This window comes from Haemorhous mexicanus, chromosome 3, assembly GCF_027477595.1.
Source record: "Haemorhous mexicanus isolate bHaeMex1 chromosome 3, bHaeMex1.pri, whole genome shotgun sequence".
Classification (NCBI taxonomy): domain Eukaryota; kingdom Metazoa; phylum Chordata; class Aves; order Passeriformes; family Fringillidae; genus Haemorhous; species Haemorhous mexicanus.
Window position 1 is genome coordinate 102,859,533 of NC_082343.1, and position 12,642 is coordinate 102,872,174.

The following is a 12,642-nucleotide window of genomic DNA, read 5'->3' on the forward strand; positions in this document are numbered from 1 at the left end:
AAGAGGTTCCAAGTGCATCCAAAAAGATAAATATTTCTTGGGCTCTGAGTCCTCTAGGCACCTGCCTCCTCAGCTATGCCTTCCATCCCAAATGGTGGGGGCTCACAGCAGTTCCTTGTGTTGTCCCTGTGAAGTTTTCATCCTACTCCCAGCTGCTTGCCCACATTTAGGGGATAAAATGGACAGCAAAGGAGCAGGAAAAATCACTGGCAGAAGTGTATGACAGGCAGGTTAGCAGGAGAATTAAGATGGGCATTCTATATTCTCAAGGCACTTTAATCTCTCTGAAATCTTTCTTTAACCCCTTGCTGAAGGCCACTACTCCACTGCCAGATGCCAGATCCAGAGGTCGGCTGGAATGCCAACAATCCCTTACAATCCCTTCTTGTCCATCTGTGGTAGAGCTGGAAGGTAGGAGAGTGTCCTCTCCTTTAGCTGGAGTGTCAGAACCTAAGTCTCATCTTAATGTCTTCAACCCAAACCACCAGAAGACAGAGGACATTCACATCCCCTTTTTAAACAGAGAACAGCTGACAAAACCCAACAGTTTAAACTTTTCCAGAAACCACAAATTCAGCCCACAGTGAAGCCAGCACTCTCCAAGGAGCAGAGACGAAACACAAATTTCAGTGCCGGTCCCCTTTCAGTTCACTGTGTCACCCACCATTGCAGGCACACGAGCGCAGGTTCCTCTCCCTCTCGCAGAAAGGGACACACTCCCCGTCCTTGCACTTGCCCATGTCCACGCACACGGTGTCATCCGGAGCGTTCCCTGGCGGGGGACACTCGCTGCTGTTCCCTGCAGATGGAAGTCAGCAGAGTGGGAGGGCTGTGTTAGAGCAAAGGGCAGAGAACCTAAGCGTGCAGAAGAAAGAAGGAAAATAATGGAAATACAGACTTAGCCCAAGAAAACCCCAACAGCTTGTTCTTGGCTTTCAACTGCAGGCTGCCTGCCAGCTGCTCTGAGAGGCAGCAGAAGCTCTGGGGGCTTTCAACAGCTCGGGCATAATGGCACTGGCAACCAAGCAGTAGGTGCAGACCCTGGAGCCCCCCTCGGCAAAGCACACGCTGACTTGACTCCCTGTCTCCAAGAAAAACTATGAGGAAGAAGTAAACAAGTGGGGAAGTGAAGCAGAGCTGCAGTAATTCCACCTTTTCTAAGCAAAATTCATTCTTGTTCCCTCCCAGGGACACATTCTGTTTTGCCTTTTTTTTTTTTTAAGAGAAAGAAACAAAAAATTTTTTTAAAAATCAACCTTTTTTATGTTCTTCTGGGCAATAAATCACAAAGTGACTCTTGAACTACAATGAAACTCATTATAGGAGCATACTGTGATGCTTAACTGGTCTCTAAAATTACATGTACCGGATGACTAAAGGGCACTAGACTGAAAGTGGGTTGAACAGGACACCGAGCCTGAAGCACTTGGCTAGCTGACATACAGGGGACAGAACCACATCCTACCAGTGCAAAAAGACTCTCCTTTACAAGTGGCATTTATGGCTTCCTGGCATTTCTTTTGTGCACTTTCAAACTGGCAGCCTTTACAGCAAGGACTGTTTCGGTCACTGGGGAAAGATCAAAATGAAAGAAATAAATATTAACCAATTTAAAAAAAAAAGTACAAATGTGACAAAGCCAAATAAAAAAGATGTTTAGGAAATAAAAAGCTACTTCTTGGAGACTGACTCATTGATTCAACCCTTGTCCTCTCTGCCCCCTCCCACAACCACCTTTCTACATATATACTCACTCTTCATGTACTGAAGGTCAAATCACATAGAAAGTACAATATATTGAGAGACAACAGAGAGACCCTTGTATTTATTCAGGCACTTGGATCAACCTGTTGTAACCTGCTGTGCAACTTAAGACAAGATCTTTCACCCTTTCCTTCCCCAAACATTTCTCCCCCTTCTGTTCGCTCTGAGGGTTTCCTACTTTGTATATTCTGCATTGTCTTTACTTTCATTTTCTCATCTAATACATGAAGGCCCTCAGTACAAAAACACTCATTCAAATGCATGGGTTTTCTTGCTAAACAACAGGAATTGCACAAACTCTCTAATCTTACATGGTGTAGAGCTGAACTATGGAAAAAAAAAAAAGATTGGAAACTGCATTGCAACAAGGCCATGAACACCCCAAAAAGCAACAGCAGAAAGAGGAGTCATTTCATGCAGTCACTGTGTTGTCTGCTCAAACACATTTTGCAGCAGTTTGGAATTACCAGTATGTACCAGTGTAAAAAGCCTCCTTCCAACACAAACAAAACTTGTATTTGCACAGAAAGTGTGCACAGGAAATTTTTAAATGCTTTTTGATTGCCTAAGTTTGCTTAATAATAATGGCAGTAATAACAATGACAACGCGGTAATAATTTGCAAGGATGTGGCTCTTGACACTTCTCAGGAAAACAAACAGAATGCTATAAAAATTAATGTATGCATACAGAAGCCTTTCAAGAAATCTTTCACTGTTGTGAGCTCACTCATTCAGCCTTAAAGCCAGGAAAGGGGCCTATGACACTACAGGTGGCTTTAGGAGTTTTCAGCCCACCCAACGTTCTCTCCTGTGTAAAGAGAAGCTGCAGCTCATTTCCCCTTACCTGCACTTGGCACCGTCTTTCAGTTTACAGTCTGCAGAGCAGCAGGGATCAGCCAGCTGGTACAAGAGGCCAGGATCACATTCCTCGCCTTCATCCACTCTGGAGTTCCCACACACTTTGTTGTTGCGCTCTTTGAAGCACTCCTGGGCCTTGACCTCTATGGTCCTATGGATAGATTTTTTGCTGCAGCTTGAGAACATCTAGAGAGTCACAGGGGAAAAAAGCAGCACTGAGTGTACCTTTCTGTCAACAACTGGCACCTATGGCAGCCACAGCCTCCCCATGTCTCTGAGCTCTGGCATTCCAGAAAGCATTTATTCCCTTTGTACTGTCAGTTTGATACCCTGGAAGAACTTAAGATGGGAAAGTAACAGCTGGGTCAGTAACAGACACTGCTGCACACTGCAGGGACTCCCCCACGCAGTCTGGCTCAGAGACAACTGCAGCTCTCCCACGGCTTCGGCAGCCCCAGGACGGGATGTGAAGCTGCACATGAGGCACAGACTGCGCTGCCTCTGGGCAGAGGGGCTGGGCACAGGGCAGGGCAGACTGCAGGCCAAGTATCCCCTGCTCATCTGGGTTTCATCTGCAGAGCAGGCACAATGCCAACCCCACAGTGCCAGGGCAAGCTTCCACCACGGCTGTGGCACCTGGCAGCCCTTCTCCAACAGCAGCTATGGACCACCCCAACGCTGTGTGGGACTGAAGGTGCTGGATTTGACTCTTGCTGGGACTTGCTTGTAGCAGCATATGGCCACAGCTAATTACAAACAACTAATTAAAATGCACCTTGCCATGCTATGAACTCCAGAGAAACCCAGATTACAAAGATGAGCTTATCTTGCAGAGAACCCAACCGCATGCAAATGTTTTCTTATGGCTAATCCATTACATTCTGGTGGCTTCAAACTACAGGAATCATTAACTAAACAGATTTGCCATGCAAAGGGTCACTGACCATAGCAGAAACTTTTGTGTTGATGCAAAATTAACAGCCATACCTTGTTGTTTTCATGATCCCCACTGACAGCAATAGGATACATGACATATTTCCCACCCTGGTCTTCAGTGGGGGCACACTCTGGCAGACTGTCAGGATCATGCTCTGCTCCAAAGTTATGTCCAAGTTCATGTGTTGTAACCAGGTCAGCCTCCTTTTTTTTGAACATGATAAAAACAGTGTTGGAAAAAATTAGTCTGACCAGAAAAGGACAGAAGATCCCAGTTACTTCTAGGCCGCCAGCAATACTAAAATACACCAAGATGATAGGGGATTTCCTACAAACATTTTTCTGGTTTTCCGGCAAAATTAAGGTAAATAAAATTGTGGTCCTTTTCAAAGTTAAGTTCAAGGACTAGATTTGAACATTAAATCACTGTTAAAGGCAAAATACTGTCCTAGACTACCAATTCAAACTTGTTTGCAAGGCAATGCAGATACTTAAATATGAAAATTTGTTCTATGTAGCTGAAAGGCATAAAAAGTTAAAATAAAACCCAATCCAAACAAACACCAGCTACTACAATTAGTCTATCTCTTGTTTAACATATCTTGCCATTAGAATTATTTCTTCTAAATGGACAATGACATTAGGAGTGCTGAATAAACTCCACTACAGCAAGATTTCTAGGAAAGGCACCTACAATTGTGGCCCAACAGGGATGGATTTCCGACATCATTTATGTGAGACACGCCTGCCTGTGCTGAGGATCCCAAACTGGCTCCACTCGCTGCGCACCTCCCACGGCACCTTCCCCAGCAGATGGTGTCACGCTCACAAGTGACAACCACAAATTAAACTCACACAGAAATAAAGATAACCACAAGGAGACTGGGCAGTTCTGGAGAGAAACTGTCACTGCAGCTGCTGTGTGGGCACAGGAAGGACCAAGCACTGCCATGAGCTGCCCCAGTCCGTGTCTAAGCATGGCCAATGTGGGAGCCAGAGACAGGAGAGCTGCCCAAGCATCCCTCCTGGGCTTCATTGTGTTTCATTTGGAGAAGAGTTTTAAGGAGATTGTTTTGGTTTTGGTTTTTTTAAACCAAAGTGGAAATCGTGTAGCACTTTCCCTGTGAAATCAATGTGAACCATCATCCCAAGCCCTAAGCCTACCATGGGGAAGAGAGAAAACTAAACCTCCTTTGTAATCTAAGGCAGAACTCCAGTCTGGAGATTGAACAAATGCAAATAGCATGGCAACAGCTATTGCTAGAGCTCTCTGTCAACATCCCTCTAACACAAAGCTTTACTGTCTTTTTTCCCTATCTTCTTGACAGTTTCTGTGCCAAGTTTTAGCCCACACATCAATTATAAATTCCTATTATTATAATCATGCTACAGAAAAGCACAGCTGAGAAGCCAGCAGAAGTCAGCAAAAGTGAAATATGCCTAACCTCAAAGATTTAATAGAGGCAGACATAGGCACTACTATGGTGTTTTTACAAGTGAGACAACGTTCATATTCAGGCCTTTGTGCATTTACTATCTCAAAGTATGGAAAAAAATCCAGGAAACATCGACTTACATTAAGCTTAGTATTAGCACTAATAAGCTCTGTCTACTACACTGCTCTCTGCTCTAGTTTCTCAGGACACACAAAAATCAGGTGGAGGAATTTCATTAAAAGGCTCAAACCAAACCTCCTACTTTGCCTGCTTTTTCTGTTTGAGGGTTTGTTTTGCTAAGAGTTTTGTTGTTTGTTTGGTGATTTTTTGTTAAAACAAAACACATTTAAATTCATCTTTAGAGATCAAAAGCCTGTTTATATCTAGGAAACTACAGCTCCTATGAGACACTAGCTGCTTCTGTTCCTGTTTCACAGTGAGTTCAATTTTCAGTTCCATTCAGTCCTGTCTCCCCTTGTCAGCTACAACAAAAAAGATGATTTTTGTTTTATGATCTATATCCTTGTCCTCAGAGATCTCACTCAAGTGGAAAGCCAGCAGCTCTTTTCTGAGAGAGCACAGGAGCTTGTCACAATCCCATTGCACACATCACCAGCACACACATATGAGGAGAATACTCTTCTACCTTTGTGAGGATGGTCTTCCCATAGTTCTTCGTGCTGGTCAAGCCACTGTTCAGATAGATATCCTTCTTTACAATTTGACTGTAATAAGCTGAAAGAGTGAGAAATAAACAAATAAAAATTGAGAAACATTTTTCTTGAGTTTCAGGATACTTTTGGGAAGAGAGGGATACTTGTCTGGGGAAATGAAGAGCTTTACAGCTTTATTGCTCTCACAGGCTCACTGGTGAGACCCTGCCAGTTTTTGGAGCTGGGAATCTTTCAATCACAGCTCCAACAGCTCATGTATTGCAGTAAAGGCAAAACAGCAGAAATTTCCAAGACAACAGCATCTGCCACTCCAGAACCACTGCAGGATGTGCCCACACAAAGCAGCCCTTAGAACAGGGTTTTTTCTATACAGCCTGGTCACACCAGATAGCTTAGCAACTTTGTTTAGTGACTTTTATCCTTCCCCCTTTTCCCAGCTTCAGCCAAAAAAAAAAAAAAAATCCATCCCTTCTATGTAAAAAACCAGCCCCTAGAGTGTGTGCAAATAACACAACATACTCCATGAAAGTTGAAGAGAAGAATTAAACATGAATAACAAAAACAAGCTTCCAACCCAGAACTGGGAGAGAAGAAAAAGAAGCCTTGCCTTTAGGACAAATGCCACCATGGCTGTTAGGTCTGGGAGAGCCAACATAAGCCAGTCCAAGCGTTCCCATGTCAAAATCTTGGTATGTGAAGAGATGAGCAAGGCATACGTGAGCTGCTTTCTCTGCAATATCAAAGCTAAATTGCTTAAAAAAAAAAAAAAAAAAAGTCAGATCCCTGTTAGCTTACAGTGCTTGTTAGATGTCTATAGATAATAATATTTATTTAATGTGCCAGACAGGTACATCCTAGATCTGGGTAAGTCAGAAACAGCAGCTGTTTAGCAGTCCTGCAGAGCTGCAGGAAATTAAACTAATGCCCAACTACCCTGTACACATTCATTTACATAACTTGTCTATTCACTTTCCCTTTCCACAGGGAGGACAAAGCCAAGTACAATAACTTGATGAAGGTCACAAGGCAGCCAGTCTCAGGGCCAGACATATCAGGACTGCCTGACTCAGACCACATTAATAAGACTAATTGAAGTCTGCTCTGTAATTATGCAAGGGAGCCCTTTACCAAGGGCTACAGGGCACAGCAGCTGGTTTGACTTTGTGTGACATCTAAACGTCATGCAGAGGGAGCAGAGGACTTTCACCCATTGCTACAGAGCAGCAATATGAATGAGCAATTTTCTGTTAAGGGGCACTATTTTTCAAGGGTTACAACCTACCTCTAGCAGCATTTTCACATCCCAGGCATCTTTCTTATCATCTGGGTAACTTCTTGCCATATTATAATGTTTTTCTCCAGGTTTTACAGGATTTGGCTCATTGTGGATGATAATCTACATGTCAAAAAGGGCAACAACAATGAACAGAAATTTTTGTCAATTTTATAGCTACAGAAAAGGTTTCAATGTAATTTTAAATATCCCAATAGATCTGTAAGGAGAAAAATTCAGACTCAGCATGATTCCAATATTAGCATACCAGTCTCTGCTAGTTAAATACACCAACTAAATCTTACAATAACTACATTGTAAGTAACCCTTTTACAGGATAACATCAGAAGTTTTCACTGTAAAATTCTGCTTTGAGATGCCTTTTACCATTAAAAAAAAAACCCAGACAAATACAACCAGTATAAATAATTGCAAATAATTTCAGAGCTCTAGCTAACCAAAATGCAGGTTAAAGAACTGCCACTTTCCCAGTAATCCAGAATTAGCTCATCGTTTTCTCCACCCCCTCCCCTGCCCAAGTAATGCTCCTTTTTTATGCCTGCTGATCTTTTCCCAGCAAAGGGGCAGCTAGCTTGTACCATTAGTCTCCATCTTCCCCCTCACAGCTCTTGCAGTACACTGAGCTGATGGAGTCCTCCTGTTTTTAATGCTGTTTTCTAGATTTCCATGCACTTCAAGACACCATTGTAGAAACTGAAGTCACAACATTCCCTGTGTCCAAATACAAGCCTCTACACTAGCATGATGTCTAAGGGAGTCATTAAAGCTCTTCAGGCAAGATTGTTCTCACCTGGGTTTGAGGCCCACTCAGGCTTTGTAAACCAAGAACTAGCAAGAGATATATAAAATAAATGCATGAGTTTGTCTGAATGAAACAAAAGTTGCTAATATTCAGATGAAAAATGCACTTTTGAATCAGGAATAAATATGGAAAAAATCTCCCTGAAAATTCACATTTCAAACACTGCAAGGAACTGAAAATAGGCATTGTGTCAGCTCATTAACATGGGCAAGATGCAATTTCAGAGTGCTCCTGGTTGGAGTTAATAATGTAGGATTTTATTACTTTAGCTCTAACCCTGACAAAATAAGCAGAAACACTGCTGTTTAAAGCATGTTCCTTTAACTTGGAAGCCCTCTGCAGAGTGCAGTGAATACCTGCTCTATCTGTATGCCGTACCCATTGAAGGTTCCATCGTCCCAGGAAGTGTTTCGGTAGATGTCATCTACTCTGTCTATCAATTCAATCTGTGTGGAAGAGAAAACAAGTTACCCAAGTGAGCTTTCAAGGAGCAAAAGACATGCAGAGAAACTGATACATACTTACCTAGAAACAGTCACTTGAATTAAAATTGAACCTCCTGTAAGGTAACAAGACAAACTCCCTCGATCCAAGTACTGTTAGTTTTGGATCAGTATTATCCAATATACTTGAAAATTTTCCATCATAAAAAAGCAGCACAAACTTTTCCATTTATCACTTTTGTTTGTGTAGTGGAATAGCAATAATATTAAGAACAAGACATTTTGGGAAACACTTTGTTCAAACACTAATTTTCCAGATTTCTTTGAGGTGAAGGGCAGAGCAGGGAGCTGTTTTTACTGCTTTGTTTCAGCATAGTGCTTAACTAGTTTAACTGACCCCCCAGGCTTGCTTCTCTCACCCAGCCAAAAACCTATTATTTTCCTCATTATGGTTCAAGCACAAAGTTCCAGAAAGTCTCTTGTCAGTGCTCACAATCAATACCTCCCTTTTCAAGCTGTTCTCTTAAAAAAACACCTTCTACTAAATATAAACCACCAAACTTGCTGAGAAGGAGAAGTGACATTCAGAACCACTCAGTAATAGTTTATGCTTTAGTTTTCCAATCACTGTGTTGTTAACAGTACCCATCTACCTAGGAAACACAGCAGGGGTCAGCCTCAGCACATGTCAGATGCTGAGATAAGAGCACTTCTGCAAACACACCAAATGAGGCCCCCTCACCTGGAGAATGTAAAAGCATTTCTGGGGACAGAAGGTCAAAAAGCCAGCAAAAGTGGAACAGTGATTAGCATTTCAAAGAGTAAAGCTTAGAAAGAGACTTTAGATGAACAACAGGCCTCCAAAACTGTTTTCATTTTTTCAGTCTCCAGTCCCCAAACTCCCATACTCTCCCCTTCTGCTGAAAGGGAGAAAGGCCTTGTTTTAGTTCACAAAAACCTGTCAGATAGACAACCCCAGTGTTTCAGCTGGGTCACTCAGTAATGGGTACACACGATTGGAGCCCTGCTTCCCTGAGGACGGCTGAACACCTGCCTGCTGATGAGAAGCAGTGAATTAATTCCCTTGTTTTGCTTTGCTGCTGTGAACAGCTTTTGCTATTAAACTGTTTCTATCTCAACCTACAAGTTATCTCACCTTTACCCTTCTGATTCTCTCCCCATTCCATCTGGGAGGAGAGAGCAAGTGGCTGCCTGAGGCTGAGCTGCCTGCTGGGGTTAATCCACACCACCAAGCGTACAACCAAACAAGTTGTTTACTGGGCCTGCTTCTAATTTATTGTTCTGGACAGAGAATCCTGAAAGAATCTGGAAAAGAAGATCTATATGAGTTGCTTTAACTGCTCATTAAACATGCTGGAACTTTAAAGATGCTCAGAGCATTTGCAGTGGATTTCAAAACCCAGGAGACTCTAGAGCTCTGACTGAGAGAAGAGAAGTTCCTGGGCAGAAAACAGCATAGCTAACAGAAGTATATGACAGGAAGGAATTTGCTTTTAAGTGAAATTTAAAAGCAAAATGAAGACTACTGAACTACATTAGCTTCACTGTAGAATATTTTTAAAGCATGATTTTGCACTTTCCTAGGTAAAAGCCATGTGTACAAAAGCAGTATAAGCTGTATGGTGTTACTTACCAAGTAGTTTATAGTGGTGCTCTCTTCCCCACGGCCCATGTACTTGAAGAAACGATGGTCTGCCACTACCAACATCTTGCACGTGTTTTTGGAGTTCTCTGGAATGGTTCTTTTCTTCCGATGGGTGCTTCCTAAAGTAAATATTTCAAAAAAACCACTCAAATACTACTCGCACTGCTGAGTCCACTGTCCTTATTCAAGACCTGAATTTGAGTGTGGGTGGGCTCCTGGGAGGAGAATAGGGATGTTTAGTTTTAGTTTGGGGCTTTTTTTTTAAATAGCTATTCTTGTATTTTGTCTACCTAACAGTCCTCAAACTTACTGTAAGGAAAAGAATGCACGGCAGTGAAACTGAGTTATTCATCAGATTTACCTATAGAGCTTTTAAGGTCATCACCACAGCCTTAACATCTCTCCTCCTCCTGTTCCTAGTCTTACCCCAACTTTTGCTGACACAGCAAAGAATAGAGGAAAGTGGGACCAAAAACTCTCAAAACCCCATCATAGCTCATGATAGATTCCCTGAGTGACCATAGAGGCCAAACATGTCCTGCTGCACGGTGCTCAGAAGTACAGAGTTGTTTAAAGAGGCATGAGGAGTGCTGCTTCCCCCCTCCATGCCCACAGCGAATTGAAAGAGCTAATTTGCTGCTCTCCCAAGGTATGGACACTCACCTTCATTTTGTTTCCTGTCTTCCAGTCCTTTTGGCAGCAGCTCATCTTCGCTCAGCTTTAAATAACCACACACTTTGGGGGACTGCAACCTTGAGAAATCTTTGATATCTTCAGATCTGTAGACCAGCAGTCTTTCATCTTCCACATCATCTACAAATCTCCACAGTGGCTGACAGCACAAGGAGAAGTCAGGAACACAATGAATCCAAAGGCTAGATAAGTAAAAAACTTCATGTGTGCACCATTGTATCTCCACAGTTTTCTGTCTACACACAAATGCACAAATGCACTTCACCCACAGCAACAAATCGACTGATAAAATGACATCCTCAAGAAAGCCAACAGAAGTCAACTCTCTTATGCTACATGGGAATCCAAAAGTCTGAGAACATCTTAACAAAGTAGGGGCAGCTACCTGAAAAGGCCATAGGAGAGAATTTTTCTTCTCCTCAGAATCTGACCAAGCTGAAGAGGCTTCTCAGGTTCCTCTGCTCCCCTCTGTAAGAGCATGGAGCCAGAAGGATATCTTTAACTGCCAACCAGTGCACTGACCAGAAGCACAGCAGGAGGTAGGTAACAGAGAGCCTTTAAGCACACAGCAGAATGTGGGCTCTCCGATGTTCAACAGCTACCTAAGTCACTCACAAGCATGTAAGTTTCTCCAAAACCAAAGAAGACCATGAAATCTGAAGGAAAGACACCAATTCCCATAGCAAATACATAAAAATAATCTTTTTACTTTACTGACAAGTCCTATTTTTATCTGAACATTAAAGCTAAAGCAACACCACCAAATATGACACAGACAGGGTCAGCTCTTTGGCCAGAGCCAAGCAGTACAGACTGCCTGCACCTACAACATGGTGCACCTGGCTCTGGGTCTCCTCTGGCCCTTAGGCAGGGCTCTTCCAACTTCAGCCAGCCATCATTTAGCACACTGTGCTTTCACTTCACAAAAGTGAAAAGGTCCCAGAATGTGAAGGTTGTGCCATGTCAGTAGCCACATGTCTGCAGCACAAAACTGAAGGTTTCACACACTAAGGCAAGGTGTGAGAGCACCAGCAGTTTACACAAAGGCCCACAGGCTTCCCAAACCATACCCAACTACCCTGAAAACAGAAGCAGGAAATGGCAGAGCAGCTTTGTCCATGCTGCCTTTGGGGAACAGACTCAGGCCTGCTCCCTCTGCACATGGCAATCATCTCACCCAGGGCTGATAGTGGCCAAAGCTGACCTGGGGACAGCACCAGCAAGGCAGCAGGGCAGAGGCTGCACACACTGCCTGCCCCCAGCTGCACAGACACAGCCAGCCAGAAACTGGGGGGGGGGGGGGGGGGGGGGGGTGTGGCTGCACAGAGAGACAAGGCACACCCACAACTGCTCTTGAGCACAAACACAAAAATGCTTTACATCACAAGCAAACAGACACTGTATGTTCTCAATGTAAAACACAAGTACATTGATTTTGGCATTTTGATCACATTTTTATACTTTAACATGACTAGATATTTCAGGTTTACCCATAATTCTGTGTATCTTTGGGTTTGGAGACAATTACAATATCCATATAACACTCAGCCATAATTACTGTTATTCAGCCATTCAAATACTGCTTGTGTCTGGGAATATACTGCACTGAATATCTCATTATGACAGTCTCTAATTATATACTTGTTGAGTATTTTTTTTTAACCAAGAGTTCAAAATAATACAAGCAAGTAAAATGGTGAAAAACAAGGGACTAGGGAAAAACAACCAATTTTCAGATAAAATATCAGATTTTTAATGATGCTCTAAGAACGGGAAAACTTCCAAGATGTAACAAAGCCAGTTTTAAAAAGCTTCAGAGACATTGACTCTGTTTAGACTGCCACAGCTTGTTAAAGGCCATGATCACCACTAATTTCTAACATTACCCATTTCTGTTTCTGAAGTCCCTTCCTGTTTAAAATATACCTTCTCCCTGATGTACCTAAAGCATGCAACTGTCAGAGAATGTCACACACTAATAAAAGTCAACACTTGCAAGCCAAATCGGTTTCTTATTTCTCTCCCTCCTCACCCCAAAACAAACACTACCACCAAAGCTAGCGTGAGCTACAGAA

The 12,642-nt window shown here is 42.7% G+C and overlaps 1 protein-coding gene across 2 annotated transcripts in view; it reads right to left on the reverse strand.

Moving 5' to 3' along the window:
- Nucleotides 1-12,642, reverse strand: part of ADAM17 (ADAM metallopeptidase domain 17) — a 34,907-nt gene that overhangs the window by 7,068 nt on the left and 15,197 nt on the right. The window contains exons 5-14 of one of the 2 annotated variants that reach the window (XM_059842851.1): nt 10,538-10,706; nt 9,863-9,993; nt 8,122-8,211; nt 6,952-7,065; nt 6,277-6,421; nt 5,642-5,730; nt 3,611-3,763; nt 2,610-2,809; nt 1,466-1,569; nt 665-799 (exon numbers count right to left, since the gene is read on the reverse strand). In XM_059842851.1, coding sequence (XP_059698834.1) covers nt 665-799; nt 1,466-1,569; nt 2,610-2,809; nt 3,611-3,763; nt 5,642-5,730; nt 6,277-6,421; nt 6,952-7,065; nt 8,122-8,211; nt 9,863-9,993; nt 10,538-10,706 — 1,330 coding nt within the window. Of the gene's footprint in view, nt 1-664; nt 800-1,465; nt 1,570-2,609; nt 2,810-3,610; nt 3,764-5,641; nt 5,731-6,276; nt 6,422-6,951; nt 7,066-8,121; nt 8,212-9,862; nt 9,994-10,537; nt 10,750-12,642 lie in introns of both variants that reach the window. The other variant, XM_059842852.1, reaches the window with a different exon arrangement.